At 46.8% G+C, this 14,636-nt stretch overlaps 1 protein-coding gene across 2 annotated transcripts in view; it reads right to left on the reverse strand.

The window, feature by feature from the left end:
• Positions 1-554: 554 nt before the first annotated feature.
• Positions 555-14,636, reverse strand: part of Trim50 (tripartite motif containing 50) — a 16,966-nt gene continuing 2,884 nt past the window's right edge. The window contains exons 2-6 of one of the 2 annotated variants that reach the window (XM_008848372.1): positions 10,150-10,245; positions 4,124-4,354; positions 4,012-4,034; positions 2,250-2,374; positions 555-1,144 (exon numbers count right to left, since the gene is read on the reverse strand). In XM_008848372.1, the coding sequence (XP_008846594.1) occupies positions 555-1,144; positions 2,250-2,374; positions 4,012-4,034; positions 4,124-4,354; positions 10,150-10,245 (1,065 nt within the window). The remainder of the gene's footprint in view (positions 1,145-2,249; positions 2,375-4,011; positions 4,035-4,123; positions 4,355-10,149; positions 10,246-14,636) is intronic. The other variant, XM_008848373.1, reaches the window with a different exon arrangement.

Below are 14,636 nucleotides of genomic sequence, written 5' to 3' on the forward strand. Positions count from 1 at the left end.
CACCCATGTGGTGGCTAACAAACTATCTGTTAACTCCAGTCCAGGGGATTTGGGGCTCTCTTCTGGCCTCTGTGGGCACTGCAACGTGTATGGTGCACTTTACATACATGCAGGCAAAACACACATAAAATACAAATAAAATTTTTTTGGTCTTTTTGAGGCAGGGTCTCCCTGTAGCCCCAGGCTGGCCTTATAAATAAAAAAATTTTAATTAAAAATGGGAAAGAAATAACATCACATTTACTGTCTTTAATACGTTTGAAGGTCACAACACTAAGGATAAAATACATGTGAGAGCATTTCCTCTCTCTGCTGGAGAGTCAGGAGGTGCAGGGCTGCTTAGTAGCTGAGGGGATGTTGGACTCCAAAAGGTTAAGCTCATAACACACCCCTAGGTGGTGGAGAAGGAATTATAATCCCCAGCATAGATGTTCCAGGGACACACAGGTAAGAACTTTCTCAAGAAGTAAAGACATCCTTGTGAGACTCGGCAGAGCCCTTGGAATCCCTGTGTCTGGCAAGATGGACCAACAGGAAAACAGAACTAAGACAGTCTACAGCTTGAGGGGCTGTGAAGGTGTGAGGTGGCCAGGCCCACTGGGTGGGGGCAGTACCATGGGCAGTGAGTTGCTGCTCCTCTCGTGCCAGCATGTGTCCAGGATGGGGTAGAGCTTGCCTTGAAATTCAGCCTGGAAGGTGTAGAGTGGCCGCAGGTCATCAGGGCGGTCAGCATCAAAGAAAGTGAGCTCTCCCTGTTCATAGTGTAAGTAGACACCAATTCTGTGGGGGTGACTAGACACAGGCAGTGGTACCCGCTGGCAGCCAAAAGCCTCATACACCCGGCCCTCCTTCAGGCCAATCAGCCACACACCATGCTCTGGAGACTTGTTTAGTTTGCCCTTGCGGTTGGCTGTGCCCTTGATGACTCCCAGGCGCCAGTCGCTCTTGCTGCCCACTACCACCTCCCAGTAGTGACGACCCCAAGAGAAGCCACGACTGGCCAGAACACAGGTGCTGTAGTCAAAGCGTTCTGGTTGGCTGGCACGTCTCTGGGCCAGGAGACCACACTGCACCACTGTGTTGCCTTTAGAGAGCTCCAAGAGTGGATGGGCAGTGGCTGGGTCCAGCTTGAGAGATTCTGGAGCTGGGAGAAAGATTAGAGAGATCTGTGGTTAGGTCACAGAGAAGCTGCAGACCCTATCCAATAAGCAATGGTGAGCCCCGAGCTCCTCACACAGAGGAGCTGCGCTTGTTCCAGCTCTGTTTCCCCTGGGCTTAGAAGGAACAGGCACAGGGCTGTGTTGTTGGATGGTTGGATGGATGGATGGATGGATGGATGGATGGATGGATGGATGGATGGATTGATGGGATGGACCTGGGTAGATAGATGGATGGGATGTGTGAGTGGATGGGTGCATGGATGCATGATGGGATGTGTAAATGGATGGATGGATGCATGGATAAATGGATGGATAGATAAGATGTGTGTGTGTGTGTGTGTGTGTGTGTGTGTGTGTATTGATGGATAGGATGGATGCATGCATAGATTGATGGATGTGTGAGTGGATGGATGCATTACAGCTGGCCACTGTGAGCAGAGGAATTCTAAGGAGAGGTGTAGTTCTGCCTGACTGCTGCAGGTATAGGTCCTTATGGAAGGATCTAGAAGATGGTTCTGCCCAGTGCTCCAGGATTTCTGATAAAAATCTGACAAATGCTTCATTTGTTAACCCAGTAGCCATTATCTGATGCTGTCCCATTCACCTTTCTGATAAGTAAAATTACTTGACTTCAGAAATGTGCGAACAAGAGTCATTACTCATAGTCTACAATTTATTTTTCACACCACACACCTTTTTATATTGAGACAAAGGTCTCATAAGTTGCTCAGGCTGGGCTGAAACTTGCAGTCCTCCTGCCTCAGCCTCCGAGTGCAAGGATTCTCTCTCTCTCTCTCTCTCCCCCTCCCCCTCCCCTTACCTCTCCCCCCTTCTTCCCTCCCTTCTTCTCTCCTTTCCTCTTCTTCCTTCCTTCCCTCCCTTCCTTTCTCTCCCTCTGTCATGCACATACACAGAGTAATCACCTCATTTTTCCAGTCACCCCAAGTCAGAGATGGAGCTGAGCCCAACAGAGCTGTATAGTGGAACCAGCCCCATCCTCTCCTCACTATCCCATGCAACTCCCCCTGAGAGTCTGTATGTTCCATGGTGCCATTAATGAATTGAAAGGATGAAAGTTTGGAGCCTCACCTGGCAGAACTTTCCGGAAGAGCCTCTTCCACACAGTCATCTTGATGTCAGCCTGGTGCAGGCCTGGCTTAAATGAGATGGGGCTGAACATGCCTTCCAAGGGCCGGGCCTGCTGGAGCTCTGTCCTGTAGGTAGTACATTCCAACAATGGGACAACTCTGTGTCCACAACTTCACTTAATCCACCTTCTCATGTGGGAAAGCACAAAGGCAAACCCACCACTCAGGCCATGTACTCATGATATCCATCATTCCCCTCCACACACGCACCCTTCCTAGATTTCAGTTACGACTTCCTAGAATTGGGATACAGCATAACAGTCACTATGGTTTGAATTAGAAATGTCCTCCATAGGCTCAAGTTTTGAAGCTTGTTCCCCAGCTGATGGTGCTATTTAGAAGGCTATGGCACCTTTAAGAGGTGGGTCCTGCCTGGTGGAAATAGGTCACTATGGGCAGGCCATTAAAAGTTATACCCACCCCTGACTTCAGCCTTATCGCTCTACTTCTTGTCTACCACCATGTGAACAAACCTCCACTCTCCGATACCACTGCCATGAATGCTGTGATGCCTTCGAGGCCATGATAGGGTGAAATCCTTCTGAAACTGTGAACCAAACTAAACCTTTCCTCCCTTACTTTCATCAGGTATTTTGGTCTCAGCAACATAAAAGTAACAAATACAACAGGTATTCACAACCACCCAGTTTCTCCTGGGAACTTATTAGAGATGCAGATTCTTGGGCTCTGCTCCAGACCTCCTGCTCAGAAACTGATCACCCTGGGAAAATTCATGTACCAAGTAACCCGTTGTCAGCCATAGCTGGGGAGGAGTCTGCTCCAAGCTAAGCCACAGAGATTCTCTGTCCATTCATTTCCAGCCTTGTTTCTTAGCCACATGGTTCCTCAAAATAAAGGAATCCAAAGAAAATAAGAGAGATAGCTCACTGGGTAAAGTGATTGCCTTGCAAACATGAAGACCTGAGTTCAATCCCTAGAACCCACGAAAGAAAAAAAGCGAGGAATGGGGCTGGAGAGATGGCTCGGCAGTTAGGGGGCACAGGTTCAGTTCCCAGAACCCACATGGAAGCTCACAACCATAACTCCAGTTCCAGGGGAGCTGATACCCTCTTTTGGCCTCCATGTGTATAAACATGCCATATGCATGCACACCAACACACACAAGTGCACTTGCACACACAAACACACAAAACAAGGAGACCCCAGTTAATAGGGCCTTGGGAAGGCTCAGGAACTTCAGGGTTTGCCAGCGCTCAGAACGTGGATTCACTCACCTCTGAAGGTCCACAGGGCACGTCAAGTCTCCCCACCCCAGTATTACCTGCCTCACACATTTCATCTCCCTTCCTCATGTATTATAGTTTCCTCCCCAGCAACACTGAACTTATCATCACAGCCCATAGACTGCACACTACCTCCCATTTCTCAGGATGGCACCCCACTCCGCCAACCTGCACATTTCAGCCTCCTCAGCTGTCACCCGTGTATCTTTGCCAGTCCCCAGCCACCACCACCTCTACAGTGCTTCCATAGGTCTGTGCCATAGCTACCCACAGGAATGGGACCCATTTTTTCCTCTTTCCAGCAGTCTGTTTTCCCTGAGGTCAGTGACAGAGTCATATGTGGGCAGCTGCATTGGGTTAGACCAAAGGGTGGAATCAGAAACAAGATGCTGTGCCCCCAGCCACTGGACACTGGCTGACCTCTCCCCCCCCCCAAGTAACTCCACCTAAGGTTGTTACCTGGAGGCCATAGAGTGGAACTTCTGGAAGAAAGAGAGAAAGAGGTAGGTTACAGCTGTGTGGAAACTATGCACTGTGGAGGAGAGAGCCGGGGACCACGCTGTCCACTCACCTGGATGAAATCATGGTGACTCTCAGTGCCAAACTGCTCCAGCACCTGCTCAGCCTGGGCCAGCCGCTCCTGAGTGCCCTGAGCCTGCTCCAGCTGCATGTCCAGGGAGGCCACCAGGCCACGAGTGTGCCCCTCAACCCCCTCTAGGCAGCGGGCCTTCTCCTCATCCACCAAGTGGTGTAGGTCCTGGAACTCACGACGGATCACCCAGCTGAAGACATCAGACTCATTCTAGGACAGGGAGGGCCAAACACTGCAGTCAAAGCTGAGCTGCCTGGCTGGGCAGAGTCCCCAGGGCCTTGCTTTTCTGAGCCATCGTGATGAGGGCTGCTCCTAGAGGCCAACGGGGTTAATGACAGCCAGGGAGTTCTAGGTGTGATTGAGTGATTGAGGAGCCCTGGCTGGAAATGGCCAGTTTTATTTTATTATTTTTTGCAGTACTGGGGATTGAACCCAAGGTCTCATGTACACTAAGCAAGCAATCTGAGCCTAACCCTAAGCTTTGTTTTTGAGACAGGGTCTCACTATACAGTCCTGCTGATCTGGAATTTACTATGTAGAGCAGGCAGGACCTGAATTCATAGAGATCCACTTGCCTCCGCCTCCTGGGTGCTGGGATTAAAGGCATGGGCCACCACACCCAGCCCTGAACCCTCAGCTATTTATTTATTTACTTATTTATTTATTTTTATGGGTATGAGTGTTTTGCCTGCATGTATGTAGATGCACACGTCATACAATGTCCCCAGAGGCCAGAAGAGGGTGTTAGATCCCCTAGAACTGGAGTTACTGACAATTGTTACCTGTCGTGTGGGTGCTGGGAACTGAACCCAGGTCCTCTGGAAGAACACAAATCTCTTAGCCCCTGAATCATCTCTCCAGCCCTGAAACCGTGAACTTATCCCTAAAACCCTAACCCTCTAACCCTAACATAGCCAAACTAGTGTAGGGGTGGCTGCCATTTTGCTGAGTCATGACTTGCTATTTCACTGAGTCATGATTTGGAACTTAAATTATATTTGGCTAGTTTTGCTGGATCATGTTTCAATGTTTTCCTGAGTCCTGGTTTGACTTTGGTGAGCAATGCTTTGCTTTCTGCTGGGTTATACTTTGCCCTTTGCTAAGACACAGTGTCATTTTGCAGAGTCATAGTTTGACGTTGTGCTAAGTCATGGTAGAATTTTTGCTACATCACCATTGGGTGTTTTACTGAGTCATCTTTGCCCATTTTGCTGGGTCAGCAATGGCCATTTGTAACTGGGTCCTCACTAGATCTTTTCCTGAGTCATCAGTTGACTTTTTTGATGAGTCATCAGACATCTTACACATTTTTAAAAGTCTATCTCTACGTGTAATTATGTTTGTATATGATTTGTCTATGTTTTTTTCTTTTTCTTTTTTGAGACAGGGTCCCCCTGTAACCCTAGCTGGCCTGGAACTTACTGTGTAGACCAGGCTGACCTTGAACTCACAGAGATCCACCTGCCTCTGCCTCTGGATTGCAGAGATTAAAAGCGTGCACCATCACACACCGCCTTTTTTTTTTCTCAATGTGTTTGAGTGTTTTATAAATGTACTGTGTTCTGCATGCCCACAGAGGCCAGAAGGGGGCATCAGACCCCCTGGACCTGGAGTTACAGACAGTTGTTAGCTGCCATGTGGGTGTTGAGAACTAAATCTAGGTCCTCTGCAAGAGCAGCTAGTGCTCTTAACCACTGAGCCATCTCTCCAGCCCCTTACTTATTTTTTATATTGTTTACAGGGCACCAAACTGATTTAGAAGCTAAAGATCATATGAACTAAAACTGTTAAGTTAGACCCAATTCTTTTTAGTCTATCGTGTCACTGAAACAGAAGAAAAAGTAAATGCAGTAAGTAGTGAGAATATTGGTGGCTTGGTCATGCCTCAGTTCAGGTTCTGCATGATGATCCATGATCCTATTGCCTGGGAGAAATAAACTGGCTCTCAGGATGCCTGCTGTCTGAAGCTCACCCTGACCTCATGGATAAGTGTCCTCTTCTGGGGGCTGATCCGTCTGGGCTCTTCAGAGAGTCACTTACCCCTATGCTTCCAGCTTTCCTTAAGTAACTAATATACTTACCTGCAGAATAAGCAAATGACTTGAAAAAGAACACACACAAATTAAAACATATGCCTTTTTTTTTGAGACAGGGTCTCCCTGTAGCCCCAGCTGTTCTGGATTCACCATGGAGACCAGGCTGGCCTCGAACTTACAGAGAGCCTGCCTCTGCCTCCTGAGTGCTGGGATTAACGGCATGTGCCACCACACCTGGCCTTAGTTCTTTTTGAGACAGGGTCTCCCTGTAGCCCCAGCTGTCCTAGAACTCACTATGTAGACCAGGCTGGCTTGAACTCACAGAGATCCAAGTGCTGGGATCAAAGGCATTCGCCACCACGCCTGGGACAGATGCCTTTTTAAAAGGGAAATGTTTTGTTTCTTGTTTTTTGTTTTTTTTTTAACAAAACAAGTTTCTAAATGCTTGCTATAAGACAACTATTTCACAACCTGCTTAATTTAGATTTGTTACTTTAAAAAATTATCCTGAGGCTGGAGAGATAGCTCAGTGGTTAAAATCACTTGCTGCTCTTGCAGAGAACCAGAGTTCGGTTCCTAGCACCCATATTGGACAGCTAACAACCACCTGTAACTCCAGCTCCATGGAGTCCAACACTATCTTCTGAATTTCACAGGTACTGTATTCATGCACATGCCCACACATACATACACACACATATATACATAATTTAAAATAAAGTTGTCTTAAAAAATTATCTCTAGGACTATTTCACCTGTATTTATAACTAATAGATATGAAAGACATAAAAATACATGTTTTCTATTTAAGATGTAGCTTCCTGGGTTTTCACTTAAATATAAAGTTGTTTTATTGGGAAAAATAGTAGGAGTTTATGAAAACTTGCTTAAGGAACAAAGATGTTATGTTTTATCAAGACAAGTGTTGATAGTTCTATTGAGTTTGTCAAGCTTCTAATTAGGAAACAGAATCTTAACAGAGTCAAGGTTTATTTTAAAATATGTCTTTGTCAGGCTTATCTAAGTGTTATGTAACAGCTAAGTTTTGAAGCACTATTTGTTCTTCAGGCCTACTGTAGCTGACCTTCTGAGCGTTCAACAACCATGCTTGGAAGCCAAAGCCAATAAGGATATAGGGAACTAAGAGGACAATACAGGGGACTAAGCGGACAGCCAATATTTTGGCCCCATGTCCCCAAGCCAGCTAGCTTCCAGGGAATAATGGGACACCTTTCAAAAGGTCCTGCAGTTCAGGTGAGTCACCCATCCTCTTGATTAGAGAGGGCTGCAGAGACCCAGAGGTTGGACTCTAATCAGTGTACATTCTGGAAATAAGAGGGTCAGCACAAAGGGAAATGTCCTCAGTGCTTCCAAGGAAAGCCATATGGTCAGCAAGACCCCCACCCATCCCAGCAGATGGCATGACTTGTGAAGGAGACTGAAGGATCCAGGAGCTTCCACAAAGACCCTAGAAGTAGCCCCTGAAGATTCTCAACTGACCTTGACAATAAAAACTAAATTAGGGCTTGGGAGGGTGGGGCTGAAGGCATGTCTCAGTGGTTAGGAGCACTTGCTGCTTTTTCTCAGGACTCAGGTTCATTCCCAGTACCCATACTGGACGACTCACAACCACCTGTAACTCCAGCTCCAGGGGACCCAATGGCCTCTTCTGACCTCTGCAGACACCTGTGCATGAGTGCACACACATGCAAACATGTATATGTACATATAAATGCAAATAAAATCATAAAAAATAGTGACTGGAGAGATGGCTCAGTGATAAGAGCACTGGTTGCTCTTGCAGAGGACCCAGGTTTGGTTCTCAGCACCTACATGGTAGCTAACAATCATTCAAAACTCCAGTTCCAGGAGTTCTGACCTCCACAGGCATGGCACACACTCATGCAGGCAAAACACTCATACACATTTTAAAAAATTTTTTCTCTTTCTTTCTTTCTTTCTTTCTTTCTTTCTTTCTTTCTTTCTCTCTTTCTTTCTATTTTTGGTCTTTTTGAGACAGGGTCTCCCTGTAGCCGGAGTTGTCCTGGAACTCACTATGTAGACCAGGCTGGCCTTGAACTCACAGGGATCCACCTGCCTCTGCTTCCCAAGTGCTGGGATTAAAGGTGTGCGCCACTACACCCAGCATTTATTTATTATTTTTATTTTATGTATATGCATGTATTGCCTGCATGAAGGTAAGTGCACCCATGTCGTGCAATGCCCGCAGAGGACAGAAGAGGCCATCGGATCCCCTGGAACTGGTGTTACAGTTGTTAGCTGCCATGTGGGTGCTGGGATTCAAATCCTGGTCTTCTGTAAGAACAACCAGTGTTCTTAACCACTGAGCCATCTCTCCAGCCACAAAACACTCATACACATTTTAAGAAATCTTTAAAAATGATACTAAAATTGGTTAACATTTGGCCACATGCATGGTTTTATTTTTTAATTTATTAATTTTTATTTCATTTGTACCAGTGTTTTGCCTGCATGCATATAAGTACACCCACATTGTGCAATACCCACAGAAGCCAGAAGAGGGCATTGGATCCCCTGGAACTGGAGTGATAGATGGTTGTTAGCTGTCATATAGGTGCTGGGAACTGAACCTGGGTCCTCTACAAGAGGAGCCAGTGCCCTTAACCCCTGAGTCATCCCTCCAGACCCACATACATGGTTTTAAACATCCACTGAAAAGATATAGTCAAAGACTAAACTGCTTGATAATAACATAAAAGGAAAAGTAGACTAGACTGGACTATAAAAAATGGGTCAGGACTTACACCTCCCCTTTAAACCCTGTGTACGGGCTACTGACATGCCAGGCAGGATAATCACAGCCAGCTATAACCAGATTAAAGAACTCTCGTGCTTTTCCTAACTCAAAGCATTTCCACCATCCCCCTCTTGGGGCTGAGAACAACTGATTGATACCACACATAATGTTATTACCTTTCCTCTTCCACTCTGACTCCCAACACTGAAGGCTTTCTGTCCAGGCCTTTGCTCTGATGTACACCATGACAGGCTGTCAAGGTCAAACAGACACAGGCGGCACCAGGATAGGGGAGTCAGGCCCCAGCTTTGGGTTGTTTATCTCTGGGACTCCAGTCCTGCCTTATCTCAGTCCCAAAGGACACCAAGAACACAAGCCAACTTGGAACCAGTCTGGACAACTGGGTTGAGTTCCCTTATAAGGAATGGGACTTTCCCCAGCCACCCTGGAATGCTTTGAACTTGGCTCTGTATGGAAGGCACCCTTTTCTGTAAAGGGCAAATTAGAAAAAGGTTTGCTGGGAATATGGCTCAGTGCTTGAATCTTGCACTTGCTTTGCATGCACAGGGCTCTGTGGTGATCTCCAGCACAGCAAAAATAAAACAAACAAAAAACCAAACCAAAACAAAAAAAGCCAGTAAAATTGGGATAGGAATCATCTAGAATACTCTAGTGAGAGGCTTGGGACACGGCTCAATGGTAAAGCACCTGTATAGAATCTCCCAGTGAGGGGCTGGGGCATGGCTCAGTGGTAGGGCAGCTGCCTAGAATACCCTAGTGAGGGGTTGGGGGCATGGCTTTAAGAGCTCCTGCCAAGAATCTCCCATTGAGGGACTAGGGGCATGGCTCATAGGTAGAACACCTGTCTAGGATTGGCTGGGGATGTGGCTCAGCAGTAAAACACTTCTCTAGCATGCATGATATCCTGGATTCCATCCCCAGCACTGCATAAACCAAGAATGATAGGGCACATTTGTAATCCTAGCACTCAGGAGGTAGAGGCAAAAGCATCAGAAGTTCAAAGTATTCTTGGCTATATCATGAGTTCAAGGCCAGCTTGCGCTACATGAGACTTCATCAGAAAGCGAATGGGAATGGGAAGGGAAATGGGAAGGGAGAGCTGAGTTCTCTAGGAAACGGGGGGGGGGGGTAGCTGGACCTAGGCATCCAGGCAGAGGGAATGTACTTACAAGGATCCGGGTCCTGTTGTTCACCAGTTTAGCAATATGCTCCTCCACCTTCCTCTGTTCCTGCTTCAGGTCAGAGATGCGGGCTGCAAGCTCCTCCTGGGGGTGACATGCCACAGTCCTGTGAGCAGCTGGCCCATCGCCCTCTCTGCTCCTCCTGCAGTCCAGAGCCTCTCTCTTCTTGGGAGCATCCCAGTAACTGTGGTGACAGTGGAATCAGGGTAGGAACCAGAGCCATCTGGGTGCACTCGACCCCAAAACGGGAAGAATATTCAATGGAGCCAGGCATGGTGGTGCATGACTTTGATCCCAGCACTTGGGAGGCAGAGGCAGGAGAATTTCTGTGAGATAGAGATAGAGGCCAGCCTGGGTTACATAGTGAGTTCCAGGCCAGCTGGAGCCTACAGGGAAAACCTGTCTCAAAAAAAAATTCAATAAATAAATAGTATTCAAAGATGGCTATGTCAATTCAAACCTGTAATCCTGGCACTTAGGAGGCTTGGGCAGGCGTTCAAGGCTAGCCTGGGCTGTATATGGTCAGACTGTGTCAGAGAAGGAAGGAAAGGGAAAGGGAAAGGGAAAGACTAGGGGAGAGGGGAGGGAACGACAAAGGAGAAGGGAAGGGAAGGAAGGAGGAAGGGGAAGGAAGGAAGTTAAAAAGAAAGTGAGGGTCTGAAAAGATGACTCAGTGCTTAAGAGCACTTGCTGCTCTTCCAGAGGACCTGAGTTTAGTTTCCAGCACTCACATTGGGTAGCTCACAACCACCTGCAATTCCAGCTCCAGGGGATCTGACACCCTCTCCTACCTTGTTGAGCGCACATGCATGTGCATGCGCACACGCGTGCACACACACACACACACACACACAAATTTTTTTTTTCACAGTTGGTTACTTTCTGAGCTTCTAGGCATCTGAGCATGAATATAAAGTCATCAGGTAGATTTCAATGGTAATGTTTTTCACATCTACTAATTATTGTTTTTTAATCTTTATTTTTTTATTTTTTTTTCATACAGAAGAATTCATTCCAAAGCAATTGACATTGAGACGTTTTCACATGCATTTCTAATCTCTATATACATGACTATCACTGGTCACAGTCGCCCACCTTCTGAGCTCCTCGGCATCTGAGCATGAATACAAACTCGTCAGATAGACAGCCTTCCTCTCCCACTAGAGGCTCCATACTCTGCCATCCCTGTCACTGTCCACTGACACACACACAAATTTTAAAAATCACATCTTTAATAAAAAGAAAGAAGAGGGCTGGAGAGATGGCTCAGTGGTTAAGAGTACTTACTGCTCTTCCAGAGGACCCGAGTTCAAATCCCAGCACCGAAATAACAGCTAACAACTGTCCATAACTGCCTGTAACTCCAGCTTCAGAGAAACAGACACCTGGCCTCCTTGCACTTATGTGCACATACACACAGAGACATATACACACACACATAATCAAAATAATTTTTAAAAAAGAAAGAAGAGGGGCTGGAGAGATGGCTCAGTGGTTAAGAACACTGGTTGTTCTTGCAGAAGACCTGGGTTCAAATCCCAGCACCCACATGGCAGCTGACAACTGTCCATAACTCCAGTTCCAGGAAATCTGACAGCCTCTTCTGACCTCCACGGGCATTGCACGACACGGGTGCACTTACCTACATGCAGGCAATACACTCATACACATAAAAAAATTAAAATAATAAATAAATTTTTTTTTAAAAAAAGAAGAGGGCTGGGGAGTTGGCTCAGTGATTAAGAGCACTGGCTGCTCTTGCAGAGGACCTGGGTTCAATGACCCACCACCCCATCCCCCAGCATCCCGATGAGTATCTTTGTGTATCATGGAATATCATCGTCAGTTGATAGGAACTCAGCCATCAGTCACCCACATAAAGCTTCCGGGAGTGTGTGAAAATCCAAAAATCTCTCAGGAGCAGCAAGCACCTGACCTTCCTTTGTTGTGTCATTCCATCACCTGTTTGGAGATAGAAAGGAAAGAAAGTGAGTCAATCAAATGAAGTCAGTCTCTACACATTGAGAAGGAAGAATGAGGAAATTACCAAAAGTGTTGAAAGGGAGAAAGGTGTCTTCCCAGGAGGAGGAAGAGGAGGAGGAGGAGGAGGAGGAGGAAGTAAACATAGGGGTAACAGGATGAGTGATGCCATGTTCTTGCCCTGGATACAGAAGCCCCAGGTGCCTCGCAGCAGTCCCGGGAGGGACTGCCAATGTTCACTCACTGAGGCAGAGAGCTGGGACTGGGTCCAGTTACCTGGGCCACATGGAGAGGAAGCTATGCAATCAGGCCAAGCATGGTGGTACACACTCAGGAAACAGGCAGGAAGATGGAGAATGTGAGGTCAGCCTGGACCACATAGTAAGTTCCAGGGCAGTCAGGATAATGCAGCAAGACCCAAAACAAAAGTAAAGAAATCAATCTAGTATGAGGTTGACATCAAGTGTCTTCCTCAGTTTACTTCCATATTTTTCCTCTTTTTTTTTCTTTTCTCTCTCTCCCCTCCCCTCCCCTCTCCTCCCTCCCTCCCTCCTTCCTTCCCTTCCTCTCTTTGAGACAGGGTCTCACTAAGCAGTCCTGAGTGGCCTAGAACTTGCTATGTAGACCAAGCTGTATTGGAAATCACAAGCGATTTGCTTATTTCTTCCTCCCGAGTGCTGGGGTTAAAGGTGTGTGCCCCCCCCCATTTCGGTCTTTTTGAGGCAAGGTTTCCCTGTAGCCAGAGCTGGCCTGGACTTGCTATGTAGACCAGGCTGGCCTCAATCTCACAGATATCTGCCTGCGTCTGTCTCCAGAGTGCTGGGGTTAAAGGCATGCACCACCTGGCTCTCTCTCTTCTTTTCGAAAGAGGGTTTTGTGTAGCTCAGGCTGGCCTCAAACTTGATTTATAACCAAGGCTGACCTTGAACTTCTGATCCTCCTCCAGCCTCCAAGTCTGCAATACTGAGATTTACAGGTGTGTGTGACCATCATGCTTGGCTCTCCACCTCACTTTCCCTCCTGCATTGTGGAATGACTATATGTATCTGTGTGTGTATCTGTGTGTATGCTGTACGAAGGTGTATATGGATGCACATGCCCATTTGCACACATGAGAGAATGCCAGAGGAAGATGTCAGCATCCTGCTCTATCACTTTCTTTCTTACTCTCTTGGGACAGAGTCTTTCATTGAACCTGGAGCCAGGTAGAAGCTAGCAAGCCCCAGAGAGCCTCCTGTCTTTTCCCCCCACATGGCTGCAGTTACAAGCACACACAGTAATGCCAGGCCTTTTTTATATGAATGGTGATGATTCGAACTCAGGTCCTCATGCTTGTGTGGCAAGCACTTTTACCCAGTGAGCCATCTCCTCAGCCCTGGAATAACTTCTCTGATTTCAAATGCCTCCTGGTCTTTTGCATGTGCTAGTTTTGTTCCTAGATTGCGTTTCCTTGTTTTTTATTTGACCTATCTTGCTTGTGATTCAGGGCTCGGGTTAGCAGCCCACTTCCTCCAGGAAGCCTTCCCTGACTACATGAGACCTCACAAGATCCGTGTTCACACCGTGTGACAATTAATCTTCAGTGTGACTTGACAGTTGAAATCACCATGTAGACACATCTCTGGTATGTCCATGATGGTGTTTCCAGAGAGATCTAACTGTGGAGGAAAAACCTAACCTAAATGTGGGTGGCACATGCAATAGGTGGGAGTCTAGAACTGAATAAAAAAGGGGAAACTAGGGACTAAAGAGATGACTCAGTGGTTAAGAGCATCAGCTGCTCTTACAGAGGGCCTGGGTTCAGTTCCCAGCATCCACATGGCAGCTAACTCCAGTTCCAGGGGATCTGATGCCCTCTTCTGGCCTTAAAGGGCATTGCATGCACATGGCGCACTTACACACATGCAGGCAGCATACTTATAGACATAAAATAAAAACAAGTAAAACAAAATTTAAAAAACAACTGAACACCAGCATTCACCTCTCTCTCTCTCTGCTTCCTGACTATAGATGCAATGTGACCAGTCACTTCACACTCCTGTTGCCATGCCTTCCCACCATGATGGACTGTGCCCTTAAACTGTGAGCCACAATAAACCCTTCCTTGAGTTGCTTTTCCATAGGTATTTGCTCACAGCAAAGAAAAAATTACCAACAGCAATGAGCATGTAACTTGGCAGGAGCACCCAACACACAGACCTTTCATCATACCCAAACCTGCACATTCCAGGCTGGTGAATCTTCTGCCATAATGTTGTAGGAGAGATTAGCACATTGCCTACACATATTAGACAGCAGTGTGTGCATGTGGGTAAAAGGGACTGGTGAATGACTGCTCAGCCTTGCACAGATATTATACTTGCGTTTCCAGGTTGAAGGAGCAAAGAAATGCAAGAAAAAAGAAAGATCAAATTGACCTCTTCAGTTCCAGATCTGCCATTTACTTAGTTCCCCTCCCTCCCTCCCTCCCTTCCTTCCTTCCTTCCTTCCTTCCT

This window comes from Nannospalax galili, unplaced genomic scaffold (genome assembly GCF_000622305.1).
Source record: "Nannospalax galili isolate Female #2095 unplaced genomic scaffold, S.galili_v1.0 scaffold644, whole genome shotgun sequence".
In the NCBI taxonomy this organism is placed as follows: domain Eukaryota; kingdom Metazoa; phylum Chordata; class Mammalia; order Rodentia; family Spalacidae; genus Nannospalax; species Nannospalax galili.